Source organism: Petaurus breviceps, unplaced genomic scaffold (genome assembly GCF_028583685.1).
Source record: "Petaurus breviceps papuanus isolate PSGF00001 unplaced genomic scaffold, PetGlider_PUasm1.0 37, whole genome shotgun sequence".
Taxonomy (NCBI): Eukaryota; Metazoa; Chordata; class Mammalia; order Diprotodontia; family Petauridae; genus Petaurus; species Petaurus breviceps.
In genome coordinates this window covers 73869624-73883196 of record NW_027186296.1, presented here as the reverse complement: position 1 = coordinate 73883196, position 13573 = coordinate 73869624, and the positions used below count along the sequence as shown (strand labels likewise).

Sequence of the window (13573 nt, the reverse complement as noted above, 5' to 3'; positions counted from 1 at the left end):
TATATTTTGATTGGGATCTTTGTGCAAGGAGCCATTCCTGGTATGTGACAAATCTAGGGAAACTTCCCCCAGGCTCTTTGTCTCTTGGAGTCCTGTATTATGATAGAGATTAAATATAGCAGGCCACAGAGACTACAGGGAACCAGTAGTAGGAAGAAAAGAAGGTGGTGTGGACAAATGGATAGAATGATGTGAGGTACCCAATCAGCATGTAAAAAGAGAGGAAAGGAAGGAGAGCTGGCCATTTGGTAATAACATCCCTTTTCTTTCTTCAGGCTGACCACTACTCTTCTATTACATCTCTTCCCTTAAAAAGCCTTTCTAAACTGCCTTCCATGCTCATTTTAACTGGATTTCATTTGGGGCAGCTGGAACGTCCTGTGGATGGAGGTACTGGGCCTGCAGTCAGGAAGACTTGAGTTCAAATTTGACCTCAGATTCTTACTAGCTCTGTGACCCCAGGCAAGCAATCAGCCTCTGCCTCAGTTTCCTCATCTATGAAATAGGGATAATAATGGCACCTACCTCCCAGGGTTGTTGTGAGTATTAGATGGGAAAATAATTGTAAAGCATTTAGTATAGTAGGTACTATATAAAAATGGTAAGGAGGAGGAAACAGAGAGAGACTTGCCCCTGTTTTATCTCCCATTCAAGGGTTTACCTGTATCTGTTTGTTGTATCTCTCTAAATGTCCACATATATGCATGTGTACCTATGTAGAGGTCATTTTTCCAACATACATTACCTACAATACAGAGTTATAATCTGTAATTGCATCTAATCAAGTGCTTATTAGCAAAGGATTTGTAGAAAGTGGAATGAAAAGATCAGCATCTCTTTAAGAAGATGAGAATCACCAATGCAGTACAAAACTCCTAACCAAAATGAGGCTTAGAAAGCAGTGGCAATATCAGAGAGGTTATGTGATTCTGAGAAATGAACTTATCAAAGGCGTCATATTCAGATTCTCGAAGAGTTCTTTTATCATCTTTATCATCCAAGTCTACTGAGCTTTATCTAGGGAGACAAGATCAACAAGATTCTGGATCCTTGCCAGTCTAACAGCACCAAAGCAATGCTCATCACAGTATGGCTCCATGGGGTTTGACCTACATAGGGAATGGAACTGCCCAAAGAGCTTTCCTATGTTGAGCTGAAGTGGGACAACCATAAATGTGGGCAGAAGAAATGTTTCAAGGATGTGTTGAAAAGTAAGGTGGTCTAACAGTGTATATTTGGGAAACAAAAGCAGCAAAGAGTCCAACTTGGTGTGTGGCATGCAAGGATAGGGCAATCATATTTAAGGAAAAAAATTCAAGTCATCTGTGAGTCTAAGGAAGCAAAATTCAAACAATGATGAGCTGTGCAAGCAGGGGCTGCAGGGGAGCACTTGTATGTGCTTAAAAAAAGATGGGATAATTTCTGGCAAATGTGGTCAGAATTTCTTATAAAAAGCAACCTGATTGCTACTAAATTTGGATGCAGAGGGATTCCTGAAATACTTAATTAGTTTTTAATGGAAGCAAAAACTTTACTTTCTGTTCTGAATAGTGAAGTGGGCTCATATTTCATTTAGCAGGGAAAGTGACATACTTCATTACAGCATCATTTCCTATCTAATGCCCTCTTAAAAGGTTGAACTTGATGATCTCAAAGACCTCTTCCAGCTCTAAAATTCTGATTCTATTGTGTTAAGGGAAGGGAGAGGTGAAGAATACAAATACCAACAGCTGACATTTACCGAGCACTTTTAAGTTTACCAAATGCTTCCAGTACAGTATTTCATTTGATTATCACAACAATCCAGTGAGGTAAGCATTTCAGGCAAAATGCTGCAGGATAATTTTCCTAGTGTGTGAAAGAGGAAGCTGTGATAGATAAGCAGTTTGAAATTTCTAATAAGATATAAAAGAATCTTAAGTAGTCCTTTGTATACCCCAAAGCCCACCATTAGCAGTTGTGTTCAAAGCTGTCTAATCCCTGAGGGTCTACCAGGCAAAGGGTGAGATGGTACCTAGGATACAGGTTTCCTTCCAGAAGGATCACAGAACACCAGCCTCAGGTATTCAAGGTCTGGACAAGACCTTCTTCTCTTAAGACAAAAAATTAAGAATATGTGGGAGTGGTAGAATCAAGAAGCTAATTATGAAGCTAAACTTCATAATTCACTCCTGCCCTCATTTATTATTTTCATTCCCTGGTTTTCCTATAGCTATAAGCAGATAAACAGCAACAAAACCCTTAGAAAATTTTACAAAGGACTATTTGTTTGTTCTAAAGATGGAAGGGGAGATGCCAAGACATTGTGTCTTGTCCTGGGCCAGGAAGAAGAAAAATTCCTGTATGAAAATGGGATCGTTTTATCCTGGAGAAGTAAGATGGCTGACCTGAGTCTTTGGAGTTTGTAGAAAAGACAAGGGAGCTAACTGGAATCTATGGCAGGACCAGAGGTATCCATAGGATCTCTGCACACTGACAGAAGGTCCCCATGTTAACACCAATATCTAGGTGAAAAAGTAATGCCATTCAATACCAAAGACATTGTAATGCCATGCACAGAAGCTTTCCAGAAGAACTGCTACTGTAAACAGCTTTTTTTAGGTTCTGATTACTCAGTATAGTGATCACTCTATTCCATAACAAAAGCAAAACATCCATGGAAAATCAAGGTACAGCATAATTCAAAATACAGCATTCACCATATTTCAATTTATCACAGAAAATCACAATATAATATTCACAACATAGTCTCAAAGTAAAATAGTCACTCTTAAGTCAATCAGTCACTTATCAGTAGTATCAAAGTACACAGTCTAAGTCTTTCACTCTTGGGGCAAAATCTTGATTAACTCAATTAGTCACTAATCAGTAGTCTCAAAGTCTTCCACTCTTGGGGCAAAGTCTTGATTAACTCAATCAGTCACTAATTAGTAACAATAGTCACAGTACTCAAAGTACAATCAGTCACTTATTCAGTAAAGTCTTACTAAGTATCATACACAAAATCCTCCACCCCTTAGGTCACTAGTAAACTATAATTCCATAATTATTCAGTACCCAAGGAGAACTTGGGGCCTGTTCTCAGATTCCCTGGATCCCCTTCCTTTCAATGGCAGACAGCAACTAGTTCCTTGACCAGCTTTCTGGGCAGGTCCTGCTCCACACTGGCGTGCTCACAGAGTCTGGTCCATCTCAGCTCCTTCACCATTTCTGCTCCAAGGAATTCAAGGCTCAACCAAGCCACAAACAAACAAAATCTCAGCATCCTGGTCATGCTTCAGTCACCTGGGCTCCAGGGCTCCTAGCTCCAGATTCTGGGCTCCTGGCCTCTTGGCTCTGGGCTTCTGGGATCCTGTTCAGAAGAAGCTCCACCAAGACAAGTTTTCAGGACTCAGTTCTCCATTCTTCTGTAGCTGTTCTGCCACCAGATCTCAGTCTCAAGGAAATTCTGACTGTGCCTCGCTGGGGCTTTTCTTATACACACAGTATTACCTATGTCACTTCCTTCAGCCAACTTCCTGTTATCAGTAACAAGGGACTGGAGTTCATACCTTCTGTTCCCCCAGAGGCTTGATCAGTTACTAAGTGTTAAGTACCTGCTACATTTGCCAACACAAAGGGATCTTCAAATTCAAAATTGCATTACTATTACAGACATTCACATCTTAAGATAGAGGTATTGTTTCAAATGTCTACTCTAATGAAAAGGCTTTTTTGTTTTCTGTTTTAATCAAACTGATTTTGATAGCATGTTAAAGTATAGCTCCTTCATCAACAATATTTTACTGATTAAAACTAAAAGTTGTGATCTGATAAGATATTCATTTTTAAAGAATATGGCATTTTTGTTGACTTACGTTTCATGGGTGCCAAAAAAGAAGATGGGGTACTTATTTGCTGGAGGCTTCACAGCTCCCTCTGGGAGTTCATCAATCTGTTGAAGATAAAATTACATAGGGTTGTTTTCAAACATTCTGATAAATCATGTAAATCAGGTGAATCTCATAAAGGGATGACTACAATTGATGAGCACTGCTCTTTCTGTAACTAATTTCAAACCATAGTGACTGTTCTATTGCTCATAAACTCTCTTAGATTTTGTTGTTGTTGCCATTTAATTATTTGCCAGAGGAGGAATAACAGGTCACTGCACTAAGAAGCTAGAAATACAAGGTCACAATTTGATTCTAAGTCACACTTTTGAAATTTCAAATTAGATATTGTCATCGAGATAGATTGCTCAGCATATCCAACTCAGTGATTCTTAAACTTTCAAAATGCCACCATTCATTCTCTCAGGTTCCACATCAATTCTCTATAAATAACCCTAACTCATTTAATTAAGTCTCTTCCCCAAACAAGTATTTTAAAGAGGTATTAATGAGTAAATTATTCTAAAAATTCACTAATTCAGAATAAAGAAGTAAAGATAGTTGGAATAAATTAAAAATAGTAATTTAGAATATTTGGAAAGAATTATAATTTTAATACTTTCAACTGTATTACTATCACCAGTCCCAAACAGAGCATAGCATAGCAGAGACAGAGCTGTCATTGGAGTCATGAAGAAGACCTGGGTTCAAATCGTACCTCTGCCACTCTGGCTGGGTCACCCTGGACAAACCACTCAACTCTTGGGTAACTCTGTAACAGTTTAAGCTATAAAGTGGTTTTTGATGTTCATGGATAGATGTAAGGAAATCCAAAACAGGTGTTCCCTACATCAATGAAGTCACATATCTGAACTAACCCCTAACAAATCCCAAATTGACAACAAAATGTTGTCAATGGCCCTACATAATCTGTGTTACTGAGTAGATAAGAAACACTTATACATAATAGAACTTCTTATGCAACCAATGCTAGAGTTTTTAATGAAATGCTTAAAATACTTTGCTTTCTTCAATAGGTCATGTGACCACATAAAATCTTATTTACATTATTAATCTGCTTACAAACTCCTTTTATCACAGATGACAGAAAGATGACTTCAGGCAAGTCACCTCATTTCTCTAGGCATCACTTTCCTTCCCTATAAAATGAGGATGTTACACTAATATCCTCTAAGGTGCCTTCCCCTTAACTGATGATCCTATGCTTGCCAGAGCATGTGGAGGCCTCAGAGAGGGCACCCAACTAATACCTCCGGCAGCTGAGAAAACCCCAGCACTTGGGACGAAAGCTCCCCTGTCTGGTGGCAGAGTCCTACTGTGGCAAAAAGCCCAGGGGTTGAGTAACTGAAGGGCAACATGACCAGACAAAGGAAGTAAAATAAACAGAAGACTCCAACATTAGACTCCTATGTTAGGGACAAAAAGGAGTAAAGCATGGAACAGGAGGAAGACAGTGAAGTCAGAACTCCTGCACCAAAAGCTTCAAAGGAAAATACGAGCTGGTTACAGGCCATAACGGACCTTAAGAAGCAGATAAGAGAGTGGAGGAAAAATGGGAAAGAGAAATGAGAACGATGTAAGAAAATTATGAACTGAGTCAACAGTCTGACTGAGGAAAATCACACCTTAAAAAACAGACTGACTCAACTGGCAAAAGAGGCTCAAAAAGGCAATTAGGAGAGGAATGCTTTGAAAAGCCGAATTTTCCAGATGGAAAAAGAATCTCAAAAGCTCAATGAGGAGAATCATTCCCTCGGATTTAGATTGGAGCAAAGGGAAGCTAGTGACTTTAAGAGAAATCAAGATGCTATTAAACAGATCCAAACAAATGAAAGAATAGAAGGCAATGTGAAATATCTCATGGGAAAAACCACTAACCTGGAAAATAGATCCAGGAGAGATAATTTAAAAATTATTGGACTACCTGAAGGCCATGATCAGGGAAAGAACCTAGAAATCATCCTCCTAGAAATTCTCAAGGAAAATTGCCCTGATGTTTTATTTATTTATTTAAGCAATCTCAAGGAAAATTGCCCTGATATTTTATTTATTTATTTAAGCAATTGGGGTTAAGTAACTTGCTCAAGGTTACACGGCCAGTTATTTCTGGGTGTGGTGGTAAGTATCTGATCCCAGATTCGATCCCAGGTCATCCCGACTCTGGGGCCAGTGGTCTTACTCACTAAGCCACCTGCCCACCCCTAAGCAATTGGGGTTAAGTAACTTGCTCAAGGTTACACAGCCAGGTGTTTCTGGGTAGGTGCTAAGTATCTGAGCCTGGATTCAATCCCAGGTCATCCTGACTCTGGGGCCGGTGCTCTTACTCACTGTGCTACCTGACCGCCCCGACCTGATGTTTTAGAACCAGAAGACAAAACAGAGGTTGTAAGAATCCACCAATCACCTCCTGATAAAGATCCCTAAAAGAAAACTCCTAGGAATATTATAGCCAGGTTCCGAATTCCCAGATCAAGGAGAGAATATTATGAGCAGCCAGGAAGAGACAATTTGAATATTGTGGAAACACAATCAGGATAACACAGGATCTGGCAGCTTCTACACTGAGGGATCGAAGGACCTGGAATAGGATATTCCGGAGGGCAGAGGAGCTGGAATTAAAACCAAGAATCACCTACCCAGCAAAACTGAGTATCATCTTTCAGGGGAAAATATGGTCATTCAGTGGAACAGAGGACTGTCAAGCATTCTTAATGAAAAAACCAGAGTTGAATAGATAATTTGACATCCAGATACAAGAAGCAAGAGAAGCCTGAGAAGGTAAATAGGGAAGAGAAATCATAAGCCACTGATGAAAGTTGAACTATTAACATTCCTACATGGAAAAACGATAATCGTAATTGATGAAACTTTTGTCAGTATGAAAATAGTTGAAGGGAATTAATATATATATATATATATATATATATATATATGTCTATATGGGAGGGTATATGGGCGTATGAATACATGTGTGAATGTGTGTATATATGCTTACAGGTATACATAGATAGAGGGCACAGGACCAATTTAACAGGAAGGGATGATACTTAAAAGGGGAAATTAAGAGATGAGAGAGGAATATAATGAGAGGAGATGGAGAAAGACAGAATGGGGTAAACTATCTCATAAAGAAGAGGCAAGGGAAAAGGGTTACAAAGGAGGGGAAGAATAGGAAGGCAAAGGGGAATGGGTCAACCTTATTCTCACTGAATTTGGCTCAGGGAGGGAATGAAATACACACTAAAAAGGGTATCTCACCCTGTAGGAGAGTAGGGGTAAAGGGATGAGAGGGGGCATGATGGAAGGGAGGGCAGGCTGGGGGGAAGGGAAGTTGGAAGCACTCACTTTCGAAAAGGGAAGGGATCAAAGTAGAGAACAGAACAAGTGGGAGGTAGGATAGGAGGGAATGAAATATAGTCAGTCTTTTACAATATATCTACTATGTTAATGTTTTGCATTAGCTACACATGTACAATCTATACTGAACTGCTTATCTTCCCAGTAAGGGTTGGTGACAAGGGAGGAAGGGAATGAATCTGGAATTCAAAGTTTTAAAATCAAATGCTTAAAATTATATACACATATATACTATTATTAATACTATCTTACATGTAATTGGGAAAGAAGATATACAGGCACTGGGGCATAGAGATCCACCATGCCCTACTGGAAAAGTCTAAGGGGGTATGGGAGAAGATATGGGAGAGAGCAGATTGGAGGAGGGGATATCCTGTGGGACTGCTATTCTGAGGTGGTGGGTAGGGGAAAAATGGGAAGAAAATTTGTAACTCAAAATCTGGCGGAAATTAATAATGTAAATTTTTTTCAAATGACTAAAGAAGGAAAAAAAAAAAAGATTGTTGTCCAAATGATTCTAAAGGATTTTCAAAGCAAAGCAATGTGTAGAAGGGAAGATAAACCAGATGGTCTTTGAGATCTGTTCCAAAAAAAAATTAATGATGTAAATCAGAAGTTAATAAAGCATTTGAAAAATGAAAAAAAAAAGTATTTTCCATCCTGAGTCCTCCAGACTTGTTTTAGGTCCTTGCATTGCTGAGAAGGGCTAAGTCTATAAAGTCAGTCATTGAGCACGGTGGTATAGCCAAACTCTTAGAAAAGAGTCACTTATGTTCCTCCAGTTCCACTCTTCTCACTTTTCAGACATTCAATGTCCTCTCTTTGGCTTTTAAAGCCCTTGCAATCTGGCTTCTAATTTCATCACTTAACTGAAACTGCTCTCTCTAAGATTAACAAAATTTTCTTAATTGCCCTTTCAAAATGGCTTCTTCTTAGTCTTCATCCTCCTTAACCTACCTAAAGAATTTGACACTTATTTCTCAATACTCTCTTTCCTGAGTTCTTGTAACACCTTTATCCTTGGAATCTTTCTCTTTCTAAAGGCTAACTAAACTCAAATGTCATTTTCTTCACAAAGTCTATCCTGATCTCCAAAAGCTAGTACCCTCTTCCCCACCAAATTTACTTGGCATATATTTTGTATATATTTTGCATTTCTTTATTTGTGTTCATGTTATTAAATCCAACATAGAATGAAAGCTCCTTGAGGACAGAGAATGTTTTATTTTTGCTTTTTTATCTCCAGCATCTAGCATATGGTAAGCACTTAATAAAGGACTTGATTGATTTATTGAGAAAATTGAAGTCATCCACTATGAACTCTTTCATTTTCCTTACCCCACAACTCAGAATTCTCCTCTATTTACCTCCATATTTTCTTTCTTTCTTTACTCTGGTCTCTAAAGAAGAGGTATCCTTTCTCCTTGTCAAGGCCCACCCCTTTCAATTCTGCCCTTGATCTTATCCCTTCTTATAGCGAGAACTTGACCCAGAAACCACTATCTCCCTCTACATTGATCATAATTTTCCTCTTCCAGTGTTAATTCCTTCCTTTCTACTGGCTCCTTCTTTGCTACCTATAAATATATACATATTTCTTTCATCTTTTAAAAACTCTTTCACTTCATCCTGCATTTCCTTCAAACTTTCTTCTTATATCTCACCTTTATTTTTCTGCCATATTTACAGAGAGTTTTCTTTTCTTGCCTTCACCTCTTCACCAGACATTCATTTCTCAAACCCTCACAACCAGGATTTTATCTTTACTACTCTACTGAAACTACTCTCTTCAAAGCAAACTAAAGATTTCTTACTGGTAAATTCAATGGTCTTTCCTCAAGTCTCATTTTTTTTTACTTCTCTGCAGCTTTTGACAAGCTCTTCAGCCTGGATTCTCTCTCCCTCTTCAACAGCTATAATATCTTTCTTATTTCTCCTCCTAGCTACTGAATCACTCACTCCTTTTCAGTCTTTGCTGGTTCATTGTTGATTTCCTGCTCCATAAGCAAGGCTATCCTTCAAGGGACCATCCTAGTCTCTCTTCTTTTCTCTATCTGTGCCTCCTTAGGAATCAAATAGATTTATCATGACTGCTTGACAGACTGTCAATTGGATTCTAGATCTTTAGCACCTACTACCTTGTAGGCACATATTAGTAGATTTTTAATAAGTGGTTGTGGCATCGAACTGAATCTCTACATAGATAATTACACACACACACACACACACAAACCCACACATATCTCTAGCCATAATCTCTCTACTAGATTTTATTCCTGCTATATGTTTCCACCTGGACGCTTATTGGTAAAACTGAACATATCCCTTCAGAAGGGAAGCATCATGATACAGTAGAAAGAACACTGGCTCTAGCATCAGAAGATCTTGGTTCAAAACCCACCTTTGATGCTTATTACCTGTGTGACCATGGATAACTCACTTAATCTTGATTCTCAGTTTCCTCAGAAGCAAAATGAGTGGCTGGTCTTAATGGCTTCTAGGCCCCTTCCAGCTCTAAGTCCTTAAGACTATGATTCTTGCCCAAAGAGAATTTATCATGTTGCCTTCCCAAACTGCTCCTTCTCCACAGTGCCATATTTCTGTTAAGGATAATACCAGCTTTACAGTCACCCAGATTTGTAAGCTGAGTCATCTTTGACTTTTTTTTCACTTTCCTTCATCCCAAAACCCAATCAGCATTTAAGTATTTTTGAGTCTATCCCTATTACATTTCCTCCCATTCATTTCCTTCTCCCTTCCTTCCATTTGTAAAGCCACCACTTGAATTCCAGTGAAATTACCTTTCACCAGGACTATTTTAATACCAACCTAGTTGATATCCCTGCTTCTACTCCTTCCTTCAACCTTGAATTGGTGAAGTTTGCCATAACCAGTCTGATCTGATTCACCTTGCTTCCTGCTGCTCTCACACACATATCATTTCCCTTACCCCTTTTCTACTTCTAGCTCTGGGAATACTAATCAAGTTAAATTTGTCATTCCTAAAAGGGATATATCAATCAATTGCCTTATGACCCCAGTCACCAACCCTGTGACTTCACAGTCCAAAACAATCTTCCCTTGTCACCAGCCTTCTATATGTGTTGTCCTCATTAGATTATAAGTTCCTTGAGGCCAGAGATAATCTTGCTTTTTGTATTTTCAAAATTATTTTGCATCTGCATCCCTAGTACTTACAATAGTGTCTGACACATAATAAGTTCTTAATAAATGCTTTTTCATTCATTCAGTCATTTTTGTAAGGTATAGGCTTAATCATGTTACTATTTCCCAACTAAAAAATGTTTAATGGTTTCTACTGCCTCTAGCATAAAATACAAATTCCTTAGTGTTGGTCTAAGATTCTACCCTGAACTCTAATGATCAGCAGGTATGACATGAGTTGATGGGGGAAAGTGCAGTAATACAGTGAATTCCCACTCAGGGGACCCAAAACTTTGGATCAGCATACCTTTAGAGTTAGAAGGGATCTTAGAGGCCACTGAGTCCAACCTCCTCATTTTACAAATGAGGAAAGTAAGAGTGAGAGAGGCTCAGTGACTTGCCCAAGATCACATAGTTTGTAAGAATATTAAGTAATATTTGAACTCAGATCTTCCTAAATTTCAAACCTATCCACTATACAACCTAGCTGCCTCTTAGGGGATCCAATATCTGATAGAGACATCTAGTCAAGGGTAAGGGCAATAGTAAGACAGTTAAAAGTTAAAGGTGCATGTCACAGCCAACACCAGGGAATAATTTAATTTATAGATTAGTTTCTTTTTTCTCCTGCCTACTTCCCTTACCCTTTTGATAATTTATCCATGTTAGTACCTCCAGTAAAGTGTGTGTACAGGCAAGTAGGGAGCAGCTAACTGGCACAGTGAACACCGGGCTGGATCTTGAGTCAGGAAGACTCATCTCCCTGGATTCAAATCTAGCCTTAGACATTTATTAGCTGTGTGACCCTAGGCAAATCACTTAACCCTGTTTACCTTGGTCCTTCATCTGTAAAATGAACTGGAGAAGGAAATGGCAAAACACTGCAATATCTTAGGTAAAAAAATGTCAAATGGGGTCATGAAGAGTTATCACAACTGAACAACAACAAAAAGGCCATAAAGAGTGGAGATAAAAATTCAAACTCATCTATTTTGGTATTTGTTAAAGGTGGCTGTAAAAAGGTTTAAGCAGACATTTGAAATCAGTGGCTAAAATATTGGAATCTCTCTTCAGTCAATTATTCATGCTGACTTCCCACTGCTATGAATAATAAGCACTTGACTGTTCAGATAACTATATAGCTTTCATGTTTCTTAAAAGGCTATTTCTGCCAAGAATATAATTCTTAAGAGTTCAGAAATCACCACACTAGCTAGTAACTTTGCGTTTATTTAGAGCCTATTAAAGAACAGGGCTTAATACTAAGTATCATAGAATACTTTAAAGTTTAGATCAGTAATAGTTAGCCAACACCTGCACCAACCTTGTACTCTACTGATAAAGGAAGCAAATTTTCAATGACAAGATGAAATCTACACTAAAATATACTACACAGAAAGTTTTCTGGACCAAACAATCTGAGTAATTTGAGGCAAACACTAATTCAGCCTTGAAGTGATACATAAAAGGAAAAGGCTTAAAATTTCTGATTTTGTCACCTGCAACTATTTTAATCACATCTGCCTAACCAATAATAATTGTTTTACTTTTGAACAAGAATGATTAATGAGATCAGAACAGTAGTGCCAGTAATTCCACTTATGGTCTTAATTAGACATTTTACCTTAACATCCCTTACTGTTTTCTACTTATTATGTCAAAACACTGGCTTCAACATATGGACATCAGAATGGTGCTAAACCTATTAGAAATTCAAGTGGCATTTGAGCAAATGATGTTATTAAACTTTATGATCGCTTCAGCCTTTTGTTGGATGTTTGTAAAACAAACTAATGTGTAACAAGAAAATGGACATTTATGAAATTTCCCATGTCCTATGCTGCAGAGATGGCAGACTTTCCAACTGATTTTATATCACAATATATACATTAAATTTGAGGTAGCTCTTTGGAGATGAGAGGATACAAGGATATATTCTATTATACAGGTCTTGGCTAAACTAAATAATTTGCCTCCCCATCTTGAATAACCTGGCTAGAAGAGAAATAAAAAGGAAGAAGACCCCACAAATGAAAATTAGGTCCATCACAAAATTATGTTATTTCATTTCAACTGGGCTTTTATTGCTACACCGTTGTTTTTATTCTTCCATGACTGACAATTGCACTCTCCACAGCAACTATTCCAGACCCTTCTCTTTCAAATCCCCTTAAACTATCCCGTCCTTGCCCTGTCTCAGCAGAGATAAGTAGGTGGATCAGTGGGTAGACTGCTGCATCTGGAGTCAAGAAGACCTGGGTTCAAATCCAGCCTCAAACATTTATTATCTGTGTTACTACTTAACTCCCATGGTTGTTTTTAGGATAAAATGAGGTGATTTGTATAAAACACTTTGCAAACATTACAATGCTATCTATATAAATTCTATAAAAATGCTAGCACATCTCTTCTTACGAGAACACAGGCCAACCATCTCTTCAAATGCATACCTGAAAACTCTTTTATATTACTCATTCCCCAATTGATAATAGCCAAAGAATACAAAAAGGCAGTTTTCTGAAGAAATCAAAGCTATCAATAGTCACAGGAAAATATGCTCTAAATCACTAGTAATTAGAGAAATACAAATTAAAACATCTCTGAAATGACATCTCATATCCATCAGATTGGCTAACATGACAGAAAAGGAAAATGACAAATGTTGGAGGGGATGTGGGGAAATAGGTACATTAGTGCACTGTTGGAAGAGTCCCTGTAGTTGTGAACTAATTCAACCATTCTAAAGAACAATTTGGAGTTATGCCCAAAGAGTAATTAAACCGTGCATAACCTTTGACTTAACAATACTGCTACTAGACTTTCTTTGATCAAAGGATCAAATAAAAAGTTAAAGGACCTATACTTCCAAAAATACTTACAGCAGTTTTTTGTGGTGGCAAAGAGTTGGAAATTAAGGAAATGCCCAAGAATTGGGGAGCAGCTGAACACGTTATGGTTTATGATTGTGATGCAATACTACTGTACTGTAAGAAATGAAGAAGATGGTTTCAGAAAAACCTGAGAGGACTTAATATGAACTGATACAAAGTGAAATGAGCAGAATCAGGAGAACAATGTATATAATAATAGCAATATTGTAGTAATAATAATCAACAGAGAAAACTTGACAACAATGCAATGATCAATAGGAAACAACA

The 13573-nt window shown here is 38.0% G+C and overlaps 1 protein-coding gene across 1 annotated transcript in view; it reads right to left on the bottom strand.

Moving 5' to 3' along the window:
• The window catches only part of HDGFL3 (HDGF like 3), an 86549-nt gene that overhangs the window by 29130 nt on the left and 43846 nt on the right, over nt 1-13573 (bottom strand). Inside the window, exon 2 of the mRNA XM_069098713.1 lies at nt 3858-3934. Within this exon, the coding sequence (XP_068954814.1) occupies nt 3858-3934 (77 nt within the window). The remainder of the gene's footprint in view (nt 1-3857; nt 3935-13573) is intronic.